This window comes from Chrysemys picta, chromosome 5 (assembly GCF_011386835.1).
Source record: "Chrysemys picta bellii isolate R12L10 chromosome 5, ASM1138683v2, whole genome shotgun sequence".
NCBI classification, from domain to species: Eukaryota; Metazoa; Chordata; order Testudines; family Emydidae; genus Chrysemys; species Chrysemys picta.
The window spans coordinates 88,314,835-88,328,826 of record NC_088795.1 but is presented as its reverse complement, the minus strand read 5'-3'; the positions used below and the strand labels follow the sequence as shown (position 1 = coordinate 88,328,826).

Here is a 13,992-nt window from a genome sequence, read left to right as displayed (position 1 = left end):
GTATAATGTATGGCAACTACATTACCACCACCACAAGCACACCTGATGTATAGTATTAATCAGAGTTTAGTTTTGTGATTTCCTAAATTCATTTTATATACAGTACTAGATAAAATAAACTTGGTGCTAAAATAAAAATCTGCTATCTTGCATTAAACCACTGTCCCCCCCTATTTCTAAATTTCCTGGGAAAAGTAGTTGCAAGGTCTTGGATTAGGAACACATTTGATCTCCTGAGGTCCCTTCCAACCCTGATATTCTATGATTCTATGTCAGCCCTCAGAGTAACACCTCAGAGGAGATTGCTAGAGCTCCAGAGAGCACAGTTGGCTGATGTCTAAACATATGGAGCTAGATCCTTTGGTTGGGTTCAGCCTGGACCTGAGGGAGATGAGCTGGAACCACAAAGATAGTTTATGCCACCTTTGGTCCTCCCTGATCCCAAAGCTGGAAAGGAATTAATTCAGCCTTTGCTTAACTTAGAGCAGCATCAGGGCTGCTCTTTACTCTGTCTGGCTACAATGGAGACAGTTTACTCAGATAGGAATTGTTGGAGTTCAATAGAGCTTTGTCTACATCTCTGGACTGGTGGAACAATGGCTGACGCAGGGGAATCCCAAGATGTCCATGAAATCTTTTAAGCCTCCTTTGCATCACTGGAGTGGTACTAAAGGGAGCATAGCAGGAGAGAGGATCTATCTCACTGGGGAAAATCCATCCCACTGACTTTAGTGTAGTTACATCAGGGCTGAATTTGGATTACTAGCCACCCCCATATGAACCCCTCCCCCCCACTGGTAATTCATGCACAGCAACAAATCCCATGCTCTAGGCAAAAGGATCTTTCCACTGCTTAGTGCATCACTTAAAGTTTGAGAGCCTTCCCCACCACAAGCTTTTTACTAAAGTTGTTCAGACAAGTAAAATGAACCAATGAGCCTGAGAGTGGGGAAAGCATGGAAGGAGTGCCAAGGAGGCTAAGTGAAAATAGGTATCGCAACTCTAGGGGTATCAGCTTCAGGGAGACAGTGTTTTTGCATATCTTATTCTTGTGGAAGAATGGGAAGGGGAATTTTTCCCAAAACTGCTGATGATCTCTTTAAACCAACCAACGGAAAGTAACACTGGGGATCACCTTCCATCCATACTGCTTTTCTCAAGGTTGCCCACTGTATAATCCCTGCAACACTGGCCTTAATTGCAAAGTAGATTGCCAGAAGAACACCCTTGCAGTGGTGAAACATCTGGCAGTCTCCAAGCAGTAGCAATTCCCACGAAGTGCGACCCATTTTTAGGATTCATACAATATCCAGAGGCGCTTTTTCAATCACTTTAAACTGAACTTTCCCACAGGGACTTGACTGCATGGCTCATCCCGTGTCTTCTACCATTGTCCTAAAATTAAACTGAGCTCTAACTAAACTCCTGAAAAGGCTGAGAAGGCAGATGGTTCACCAAAGGGTCCCTCTTAGCAGGCTCGGTTCAGGGAAAAATGCGCTCTACTACCTACTGCTCAGTGACTTTCAAACAGGCGTGTGTTTCACCAGTTTAGCAGTCATGAAGCCTGGCACTTAAAACAACAACATGTTGTGTTTGTCTTTTAGGAGGGTTTTTATATTGTTACAAGCAAGGCTTGGAGAGAGAGAAAATATTCACAAGTACGTTCAGATTCGGCGAGTCTTAAGGCAAAGATGCCCACAGAAGCTCTTCGATACTTGGCAGAGTTGAACCTCGCTACTAAATGAGGGGCGAACTCCGCAGTTTAGCTTTCGGGATGTTGCTAGATTAAGTGAAGCGGGGGGACCCCACTCTCCCCCGCTATTGTTTCCCTAACTGTGCAATGGTGTTTAAATCTACCTAATGGTATGGTGGTCCCTCTCCTGCCCTTCCCCATTTTCTCTCAGGCTGTCTTCTCTTTAACCTCCACATCCCCACTACACACCCCAGGGAGAAGACCTCTGAAGAGCCCCGAAACCTCTCCCGTTTTTTGTCCCTCTATTTCCTGCTTTTGATTGTTTTTTCCATTATTTTTCTCCTCTCCCTCGCTCATCTTCCACCTCACCCCAGATTTCGCTCCTGTCCCCCTGTTTATGTCACCCCCGTTCTGCTCTCTCGGAGGGCGGGGGGCTGATCCCAACCGCAGGCGAAGGCAGAGCTTCACTGGTTCTAAGGGGCATGCTGGGATCTCAGGCATGTTCTCCAACAGCGAGGGAGCAAAATGGGATGGGGAGCAAAATCTTGACACGACACAGTCCTCATGTAAAGTTGTGCTGCTCGAAAAGGCCACCGAGCTAATGCTTTGTTAAGCATTCACTACTTCTGCAATCTGCATCCCAGCCAAGCCTCCTCCGTGTCCTCCACGCTTTGTGGTTTCGTTTTCCTGAGCTCTTCCCAGAGCCCTATGTGTCTCTATAGCTCGGTTTTTGGTGTTTTTGGCTAAATCTTTTTGATAGACACAGTGTAGGATCTGCGATTGGGGAAACCACGGGATCACGAAGATCAAAATCTAGCAGAAAAGGCGCAAGCCACCCTACCGCTCCAAGGCATGCTTTATAGGGTGCTTGCATATCTAAAAATAAAGATTTTAGCCGGAGATGCCCAGGCTGGGAGAGGGAGGGGGCCTTTAGAGCGAACTTCTACCGGAAAATCAGCAGCCGCTGGGAAAATCTGCTGCTGCTTCCCAGGGTGAGATTAATGGACACACTGCGCTCTGTCTCTGTGCCCAAAGTGCTGATGTAACTGACGAGAGGACAGGGGCTATTATTATCAAGGCAGAGGGGAAGAAGCGGAGCCCGACTGTACAATCTGATTCCCCCCCCCCTTTCTCAAAGGACTGCTGTGTGCCTCCATTCCCACTCTCCCCATCCCCACTCACCGGCACCCGAAGCGCCTCCAACTCCTCTAGCAGAGCCAGAAGCAAGGCAGGAGAGGGGAGGAGAGAATAAAACACCCGGAGCATCACGTACCTTGAGCTCCTCAATGTCCAGGTTTGTGGATCTGTCCATAGAATGAAACTAACGGACACGGAGGGAGGCGAACCAAGGAAGTTGTGCCAAAATTAAAAACAAAACAAAACAAAAATCTAGACTCTCAGTTTCCAGCCTAAACTCAGCCTTGTCCTCCAAACCCTGGCAGCTCCCCTCAGTCTCATTCTCCGTGATCACGCCTCCTCCACCGGTTAAAAATAAATAAATAAAATAACAATTCACTTTTTTACTCCTTTACGGATTATAGCGACAGGTGATCTTTCCCCGGTAAATCCCGTGTCAATGAAAGGAGGAGAGAAGCCCCCCCCCCCCCTCAAAAAAATCCACTCAGTTTAAGATTACTTCTTCGTCTGCAATAAGCTTAGAAACCAGCGAATTGCTGCATCCCAAGGAAAAAAACTGCTTCACTGGACAGCATCCTGCAGCAAATTTCAGGCAAATGTGTTCAAATTGAAGAGAAGAGTGTATCATGAAAGCCTGTCTCCGTTATTCTGGTAGCTAATTTAGCACCTATGAGCCCAAGACATTAGCAATGATCAATTTCACCGGAAAGATACCCCCACCCCCCCAAAGTCCTGCATAGACTCCAAAATGTTTTGCTGCTAAAGGTATTTTCTCAATAAAAAATAAAGATAATAAAGTCTGTAGGGAATGGTCTCCTTTGAAGGTTATGCTAAAAGAGTTTAGAGGAAAATAGGAGGTGGATCTCTTTGCAGAAAAGAGAGAGAAAGGAGGAAAAGAGATTTTTTTCCACCTTCTTTCCTGTTTTACTGTCCTTCACCACCAGGTGACTGACTTCACTTCTCTCCTCTCATGGCCAACACTGAGGGGGATTTCTCTCATCTGTCAAAAAGCAACATTTCCTTTCTCGACAAATACAACCCCTGGGTCTTAAAGCCTGCTCTCCCCATCCACTCTGTGCATTAGCCTGCCGGCATTTTAATGTATTTGTCCCTTTTTTATCATTCGGAAATTGCGAGCAGATATAATCACGCTGGATCATTTAGGATACAAGGACCTCCTTGCAGTTTCCTCGCTGGATATTTTACCCCATGTAGGGGAGATCTTTAAATAAGCAAATGTATTGAATGTCACAGCAGAGCTACTGCTATTTCCTTCACATTTTAAAAAAAATTGCTTGCAAATTTCAACACAGGGGCTGATACCGTTCACTTGATTTTATTGGTAAAATGCATGTTTTTGTATAATTGTTGATCTTATTTTTAATATGAAATGGACAGTAGTTTTAGCAGAACAATACCTCTTCGTTTATTACTCTAGTAATTTCCTTTCTTTTTCTAAAGGATTCAGTGTGCTGAGGTTCTCATGGGACATTAAGCTGTAAATAGAATCAAAATTAGATTTAAAAAAAAATTCAAATTCCTCCCCACCAGGATCTTGATTTGATCAAACTCATTTTTTCCCCTGCACTCTGACTGCCACTTGCAGGTTTTTAAAAATAAGACTGTCCATATGATTTCTGTTTTCCTACTTTCAATCTTTTTGGGGCCTTCTTTTTAAATTAGATTCTGAACAGGCATATTCTTGTACTATTGCCCTCTCCTATTGTACATATTCTACAGTTATATATATACACTTCATTTTCTTGAAGATCTATGCAGTTTTTTCATCATAGACATATTTAATAGTTCCAAGCATATAATATATTTTACTTCAATAAGGGCTTATTTTTCAGTCTGCTGTTCTTCAAGGTCAACATAACGTGAAACTCAGGTGGCTGGGCCACATTCCAACTATGGGGCATAGCCCATATCTTCTAGAATCAACTATAGAGATGAGGCAAAAACAGGCAAAGGACACTTAGAACAGACTGTGTGTGACTTTATGGTACATTCACAATTAATCTGGATATATACTTAATCAAAATAGAACTGCAATTTGCAAAGATAAGGTGAATGAAAGGTATGTCTAAATAGAGGACTGGAAAACTGGACACTAAACAAGTTACTGTATGACCTATAGAAATAGTCATTTGAAGTTATCTTTGCTTTGATAAAATTTGCACATAACTATTTATTCTTTAGACTGAAATTGGGCAAGAGACCTGTCTTAACTAGGTCACTTCCTCTCTTAAAAGACATTCCTAAAATATCAAATTCCTAAAATTATCAAATATAATTCTAGTCTACCTTTATTAGACTATATAAAACATCTGATAAAAATGGTCCCTTGAATGGATATTTAAAGTAAGTTTTAGTTTGATATTACATACCAAAACTATCTTAAAATAAAGTTATGTAGGTTGCAAAGTCAGTCAAGTGTTAGGAAATGCACACTTGAAGGTTTCTCCTGAAATCTTAATTCTGCCTTCTTGTGAATATTCATTGTAATAGTATGTGATTATGTAATTAGTGTCTATGTTCTTTCTACAGGAGCTCTGCCTCTTATAATGAAAAGAATGACTCGGCTAGTCAATACCTTTTTTCATCCTCACCATTTAATGGGTGGCCCCATGCTTTATTTACTGCACGTCATCCAAACCCTGAACTGAATATTGAATTAATTTCCTCATAGGCTTTTCTAAAGCATTTTTCATGGTATACCTGTGTGTTTCACAAACACCAATTGATTTATCTTCAGAATTCTCCTGTGAAATAGAAATTTTCATCCCCATTAAATGGATGGGGAAATTTATTAAGAGAAATAGAGCAAAGAGGAGCTAAGTAATTAAGTTGGTTCCTGAAGGTTGTTTCGATTGTGCTTACCATTTGGTTTGACAGATGAGGTGGCAAAGAAGTTTTCTAGAGAATGAGACTAGTGCTGACTTTCCCGCAATTAGCCACAGGTTTACTTTTTATATAAGCCAATAAAGATGGTGCATTTATAGACATTTTATCCATTTGTAGTCTCCTGAATTGGAATAGCATACAAGTACAATGCTAATTCTAAAAAAAATTACAGAATACAGGTGCACAATATCTCAGTGTGTAGCCTAGAGTTTGTCTTTTCCATTCCTGCCATTCTGGAAGATTTTACATTTCCCTGCGTACTGCAGCATGAGTAATACAATAAGACAGACTGACAAGAAATTGCCTAGAAAGTAATGACAAAGTTTTGATTGAATTAGTGATGAATAAACTTCAGAAGGTTTGGACATTTGTTTTGGATAAGGTCAAATGCTTATCCAAACTTTTGGGTTTCCCTTTTCCTTTCTTCCATTCAACAATATCATCCCCCATCTTTTTTTTCCTCCCCTTTTCCTAGCCTCAAAATCCAAATCTTTGGTGACAGTGTTAGCTTATGAAAACTGCATTGTGTACTCTTTGCTAGGTACTCTCCATATGTTCACACCTCCCTACAACTCTCCAGATGACTACTTGCAAATGGTCACCTGCTACATCCCCTATATAGGGCCTATTTCAAACCTGGCAAGAAGGAAGGTGGTTCATTTCTGAATTCTTTCTGATCTAGCCATTTTAGGTGGGGGCATGCTTAATACAGTTTGAGGTTCAGGTTCATTTTTATTCCTAAGTATAATCCTCTGTGTGCTATGCTGTATGTTAATAGGCATCTTCCAATTCTGAAAAAAATTATAAAATATTAATGTCTAGCTTTCAAATTAAGCTACAAAACATAGCAAGGATTGTGTTAGTCAGAGTCAAAACATGGTTATGTAGCACAGGCTTTGGAATATATTATTTTTAAATAGCAAGCAGAAATAATGCCATCCCTTTCTGTGAAGCAAGATGTATCCTTGCACTAAGATTAATTCAGTAATTCAAGTGTTTATAAAGGGAGTCAAACAGTCCAATGGATAGGGAATGTGACTAGGGGTCAGCAGACATGGAAACTGCTCTAATAATGATCTTCTGTGTGATCTTAGACACGAGAAAACCACAGCTATGTTCATGCCGCGGTTTCACCATTTTTTAAATGGGGAGGTATCAAAGAGTACTAAGTGAAAAATATTACTATACTCTACCTTGTGTTACTATGTATTAGGAGCTTGGTTTTTTAAACAAACACCATTCACATCTTCAGTTCTGTAAAGTGCAACATGTCGGTTGTTCGAGAATATAAGGTACTCAAACTTTTTTTCCTTATTACACAATGTATTGTACATGGATTCCTGGATATTTATAGCTTCCTATGAACACTGTTTACTGATCTCCAATCAATACTCTGAAAAAAATTATAGGTAACCACAAATAAATAATTAGGTTGAATAACTTCAAACCTTCGTTTATAATTAATTATATTAAATTCAGTAAATTATGGTTAAGAAATCCTACCCCACATTAGGATTTTCTGGAGCACGGATTAGATCATTTCTCTTGGAGATAAACTGGGCATTTACTCGATTGGTCACCCTGAGCCTATTTTATCAAGAATTATTATTATTTTTTTTTTTACAATAATGACATTTGGACTATAGCTTTTGAAGACAGGGACCTTGTCTTTTTTAATCTCAGGAAGGTGGCATGCAAAGTTATACATTCGTAGTAATGATTATAAAATTCATAATACCTCAAGAGTCAGGAGTACACTTTCTCACAAACTAATGTTTGGTTAGATGTCTCACTCTCTAATGGCATGCTTGCAATATTTAATTTTTTTTAAATAAACATTTTGTACACATGCATTATGTTATTAGTGCATTTTACAAATAGTGCTGTATTGATTGCTACAGAGATCAATATATTGTAAGAGCTTCATTCTGTTCTCTATGTTCTACAAAATGTGTACTGCCAAAAAGCAGGTGCATCCCTCACCACAAGAGTGAGTGCAGCAAAACTGGCACTGTACACTGCCCTCTTGGGGAAATGATCAGTAAACAGTAGTTTCCATCTTTTGGGGGAATATAGTGAATGTGTAAGACATGCATATACCTACATATGGTTCTTTTACTTATTTTTACATCTACAATTCAGCTCCCACGAGGGTTACCTCCTCTGAGGTACAAAAAAAGTGACATCTGATTCCAGAATCATCCTGAGCCCATTAAACTGGACAACTGGCAGCGTGCACTGAGCAGAGCAAATACCTCAAAAAAAGGAATGATCATGGGAAGCCTGGATAGGCAGTAACCTTAGTTCCCACTGAAGTCGATGGGAGTCTTTCCATTAACTTCAGTGGGAGGTGGATCAGGCACCAGACTCAAACCAGAATAAGATTCTTCACTATTTATTTAGCGCACATATCTCAGAACATTGGTGCATAGATCTCCATGATTTCCATTATATATTCAAACAAAAAAATTGGCTGAAACTACAGAGTCAAATCAAGTTGGCCAACAAGAGTGATCATGCATATTTCATATCCTGTATTTTATATACATGAACATATATAGGAAGTCCTCCAACAGTTGATTAAAAAACATTAGCTACACTTTAGCTTACACTGCTTACCTTTGATTTACTCTGATTATCTCTGTGTTTGCTAGTTTCTTAGGTAAATCTTGTTATATGCAAGATAATTTTGGGATTCCTGGTTTGCTTTGGGATAATTATTCTAAGCCATTTTTGGAGAGAAAGAAAAAGCACCTCTAGATTCAGAAATGTTTGAGTGGAGGCAGGGTACTGTCCTCAAGTGTTCAGACAACAGTATGGACATAGGAAACCAGTGCTCAAGAGGTGTTGCTGACATGGTGAAGAAAGCAGTTATCTAGAGAAGGAGGAAAGCTCAAAAACCAGAGGAGGTGTCAAGCAGAGACTGAAGGTAATAGCTCTTATTTCATTTCTTATATCCTGACTGTAACAAGCAGGGTGAATTGATTTAAATCAAAGTTATATAAATCTCCATTTTTAATCATGATTTAAATTAGCAAGCAGGATATCCTGATTTAAATGCTTGATTTTAATTTTGTTTTGCATTTGTACTTCAAAGATAATTTCATTAAGAAAGATTGATTTTGATTGGTTAGTAAGCATTAAAACATGTTGATTTGCATTTCAACTAAATATAGCCTTTACACTAAACTTGGTGCTTCTTTAGTAACCAGAAAGAAACACTATTTATATACATGTATTCAGATTCTTCATTTTTATGTTAGGAAATGGTAAAGAATTAATTATTTGCTAGATGATTAATTTTTTACTCATGGTTTGTGTCAAGTTGCATTTAGATGGAAATTGAAATTCAATTACAAATGCACAAAAACAGCATTTTAAAATTTCTTTTGTTAATTAAATAAAACTATCTTAAACATGAATATAAGAAAAAAATTATTAAAACATGCTATTGATAAAAACTGATTTATTAAATGAAGAAAGTATTTTCTATAGTTAGTGAACTCAACCAATTGTTTCTGGTTACCAGATCCTTCAAGATGTTAGAACTAGTAGATCTCATCTTCTTACAACTAATTTTTATTCATAGATTGGAAAAAGAAAACAAGCTTTCCTGCTTTTTTCAATTCCCAATCCACTTATGAACTTTGAATGAATTTGTCATTGAACTGAACTATTTGAATAAACCAAAATGAAAAAAAATATATTCTCTCTGCACTTGCAGAAGAGGCTACTGCTGTCAACCCGCTGGTTTAGCGCATCAACAAATTCTGGTTCTAGTTGCTTAGCTAATGACTTCCACCAGTTCAGTGGTTTTGACTTTCTTTAAAACTTCAGCAGCAAACATGTACTGCTTGAATTTATTATATTTAAATTTTAATATATTATTGTAAATTTAGGCCTCAATATCAGATATCATAATTTCATTTTTAATTTTAAATAAGGTTATTTTCAAAAAGAAAGGTTTAATTTAAATTAAAAAATCCAATTTAAAATAAAAATCTTTCCTCCACCTTCCTCTAAAAATAACCAACTTTCTCCTTTCTGGTAAGAAGCCCATAATAGAGGCAGCACCTATAGTCCAACACCACAGTTTGTCAACACTACATAATGCATCATTTTTTTAGTATAGATGGCAGAATTTTGTAGCCTACCTACCAGTGAAACAGGATTGTAACATTTTAATGTTTTGGTTGTGACATGCTGTCTGACCTATGGTATACCACAACCAACAAGACACAGTTGGATATTTCTTACACTTCACTATCAGGCATTTCATATGCTGCAGTCTGACAAAACTTTATTTTGTATGAGTGCTTTCTATTTCTGAAAGAGTAATATTTCTATGTTATGTTGGTAACTTGCTTTAAAAATAATCTACGGATAAATTCAATCAAAACATCTTACATCTGTCAGATGGAAAAATATTTACATATAGAAATGAGCAATTCTCACTACAGCACTTATGTCCCTAAATGCTAGAGTTTTTCCATTTGGATCTCTGAATTTGTTGAAATATATGTAAAATCACATGGAACAACATTATCTTCTCTCAGAGGCTCATACGCATTGTTTATTCCTCGAAGGTCCAGAATAACTTACACTCAAGAAATTCTCCCCTTGTATGCGTGTTAGATACTACATATAAATAATTTGTGTTTAGGAAGAAACAGTAACTTTTGTTCAAGTCCATTCCTTAGTTTGGGAAATCTTTCAGAGCAGATGCATTATGTGTATCTGGCACAATACACCACTTCTTGCAGTATCCCTGAGGAACAACAGTTCATCATGGAGGCTGCTGCTAGCCCTTCAAATGCATAAATTATTCCTCTCTTCAGTGCTACACATATCTGAGGGCATAATCGAGTTTTAGAACAAAAGTATCTCCCTCCAGCACTAAGCAATGAAGTTTGGAATGAAGCCATTTTGCTTAATCTCTGTGAGATACTCTGCTGTAACATTTATAAAGGAAACACTATGCAGTTTCTCTGTTCCTCTCAGATTCTTAATCATTCTAAGAATTTCTTAAACACCTTAAGGCAGACAAATGTTCACACACAGAAACTATTTTCAGCTTCTAGCTAATGATCATTAAAGCATATAGCATAGGGGTATTCGCTTGTTCAAAGGGTTTTAACAGGATATAGAATCATTAGGTCATCAGTTCAATTCTAATCTAGAATAGTGATCTGTTTGGAGGTGTAACTGAAATACACTGGTAGTTTCAATCCAACGCTGAGAGGGTAAATGCCTAAATCACGTCATTGCCTCAACTAGAACTAGATGCCAGTTTCAGAGGGCTGAACTACAGGCAAGGATTTCCCTTACTTTCATGTGGCAATAGGAGGAAAACTGCAGTGTCACAGTCCATGCTATACGTGTCAATTAATAGTAGAGAGAGGACTTCACTCTTCAGGGTTGCCAAGCCAACACCTTTCACAAGCAGTAAAAATAGAACAATGAAGATTGTTTTTATTATATTGTAATAGGTTTTCACAGGCTCTTGCTTGTCGCTCAGAAGTAAGAGAAAGTAGATAATCAATAGCACTGATTAGAAAAGTAGAGTTTTTATGATCAAAGAAGAAAACAGAGGAGTTAATTTATTGAAATTCAGCTTTCTTCAAAAACTTAACAGCACCTGGCCCTTTATTTACTTTTTTATGAGTGATCCGCCCAGGTTTAAATATGAAGTGTGTTAGGATAAGGTTATCTGTGACAGATAGTTTGGTATTTGTAGCCATTCATTTTTAAGGAAAAAAGAGCACTAGTCCTGATAATGCACACTAAATCCAGGAATAATAATGGCACTCACCATACAGTTGACTTCTCTGCAATCCTGACCTGCACCACTTCTTTTCCAAGGAGACAAGCCTGCATTGCCTTACTCGCATAAGTCATCTTTTTGCCCATTGGAACAAAGCTATTTAAAAAGCCATAAAAATGAAACTTGTAATTAAAATACTGAGATGTCCATTTGCCTAAACCAAGCAATCACATGATCTGATTGCAGTAATTCTTTTCCTACTCTCCACCCCTCCCTGTTTGTTATTCTACTCATTGTGTCACATTTAACATTAGACTGTAAGTGCCTCAAGGGCCAAGAACACATCTTTCTATTTGTTCTGTAAAGTGCCCAGAACACTTAAAGCACTGTAAGTAGATGAACAATAATCTATCAGCTCTACATAAATATATACTGAAGAAAGGCAGGTTTATATATTGACCCACACAGTTTCACATTTGTTCCCAATCCCTTTCATGTATTACAGTCTACAGATGTAATATTGAGGCATTAGTAGGAACTCCAGACTTAATGAGGTGTTAAGACTCAAACTTGGGTGCTGATCCAGAGTCCACAGAAATTAATTGGAGTCTTTTCACTGACTTTAATGGGCTTTCTATCAGGACCTTAGGCCCCTTTTCAGCAAAGCACTTAAGCAAGTACTGAGCTTGCAGCATGTTTTGAGAATATCCGTATATAATGAAAATAAACAGCTTTGTGTTGGACCTCTCAAACCCTTTGCAAAAAGAGGAAAACATTTTCCCACAGGGAAACTGAGGCACAAGAATGTGAAGTGATTTGCCCAAGGTCATGCAGCAGAGTCAGGAATAGAACCTAAGTAGCTGGAGTTCCAGTCTAGTGCACTATCCCCTAGGAACAACAAACATTATTCCCCTTTATGCATCAAAACCTTGGTGAAAATCAGATTAACCAATGGAACTACTCAGCTCCATGAGGGATGGGTTTTTTTGTTTTGATTTTTTGAGGCTCCCAGCCTACCCCGCACCCCAACTTCATGCACAATTTGGACACAGATCAAGAACAAACATGTCTGGATACGTTTGTTATTTTTATACAAAATTTCATTTCCATTAAAGTTTTCCAGTTGACCTTATCCTTGACTCACCTGCTGTGCTCTGAGCACACCCTTGGTGAGTGAGGGAGGTAGGCTAGGTTACAGGGGGCACGATGGCTTGCAGGCATGTTGAAAGGCACCCAGAGACAGCATGAGCCAAGGATGCATAAGCTGTTGAGCAGGGCCTATGTGGGGAGGAAGGGTCTTGTGTGCAGGAGGTCAACAAATGGCTGAAGAGGATGGACAGTATCTTTGTGCCTAGCATTGGTGCATGATGGGTCCTCCTGGCCCTGCAGCCTCAGCTTCTAGGCACAATATGGTAGCAATAGTGTGACGAGTCTTTCAAGTGCTGGTCCCTTGGTGCACAGACACTGCTTCCTTAATACTGGTGCCTTTTATCCCCCGTGCACAATGAAAGATAACTGAAGAGGAAAGTGCTAATGGGATGGAGAATGACATCACTCCATATTCCTTCTCTGTCTCTCTGTGATATATAGGCCAGTAAATTCAACTGTTCAAAGTTTGGTTAACCTTTATTATGAACATACAAATAAATATGAAATATATATTAGGGCTGTCATGCAATTAAAAAAATGAATCACACTGTTAAACAATAGAACAACATTTATTTAAATATTTTTGGGTGTTTTTCACATTTTCAAATATATTGATTTCAATTATAACAGAATACAAAGTGTACAGTGCTCACTTTATATTTATTTTTTATTACAAATATTTGCACTGTAAAAAACAAAATAAATAGTATTTTTCAATTAATCTAATACAAGTGCTGTAGTGCAATCTCTATTACGAAAGTTGAACTTACAAATGTAGAATTATGTACAAAAAATAATTGCAATCAAAAATAAAACAATGTAAAACTTTAGAGCCTGCAAGTCCACTCAGTCCTATTCGTTGTTCAGCCAATCACTCAAAACAAGTTTTTATATTTGTAGGAGATAATGCTGCCCACTTCTTGTTCACAATGTCACCTGAAAGTGAGAACAGGTGTTCGCATGGCACTGTTGTAGCCGGCATCACAAGATATTTACGTGCCAGATGTGCTAAAGATTCATATGTTCCTTCATTATTCAACCACCATTCCAGATAGGGTGACCAGAGAGCAAGTGTGAAAAATTGGGATGGGGGTGGGGGTAATAGGAGCCTATGTAAGAAACAGCCCCAAATATCGTGACTGTCCCTATAAAATCAAGACATCTGGTCACCCTAATTCCAGAGGACATGCGTCCATGCTGATGATTGGTTCTGCTCGATAACAATCCAAGGCAGTGTGGATTGATGCATGTTCATTTTCATCATTTGATGCACCAGCAGAAGGTTGATTCTCTTTTTTGGTGGTTCGGGTTCTGTAGTTTCCACATTGGAGTGTTGCTCTTT

At 38.6% G+C, this 13,992-nt stretch overlaps 1 protein-coding gene across 1 annotated transcript in view; it reads right to left on the bottom strand.

The window, feature by feature from the left end:
* SGCZ (sarcoglycan zeta) overlaps positions 1-8,198 on the bottom strand; it is an 895,864-nt gene extending 887,666 nt beyond the window's left edge. Inside the window, exon 1 of the mRNA XM_005282086.4 lies at positions 2,967-8,198. Within this exon, the coding sequence (XP_005282143.1) occupies positions 2,967-3,005 (39 nt within the window). The 5' untranslated portion in view covers positions 3,006-8,198. The remainder of the gene's footprint in view (positions 1-2,966) is intronic.
* Positions 8,199-13,992: the final 5,794 nt, after the last annotated feature.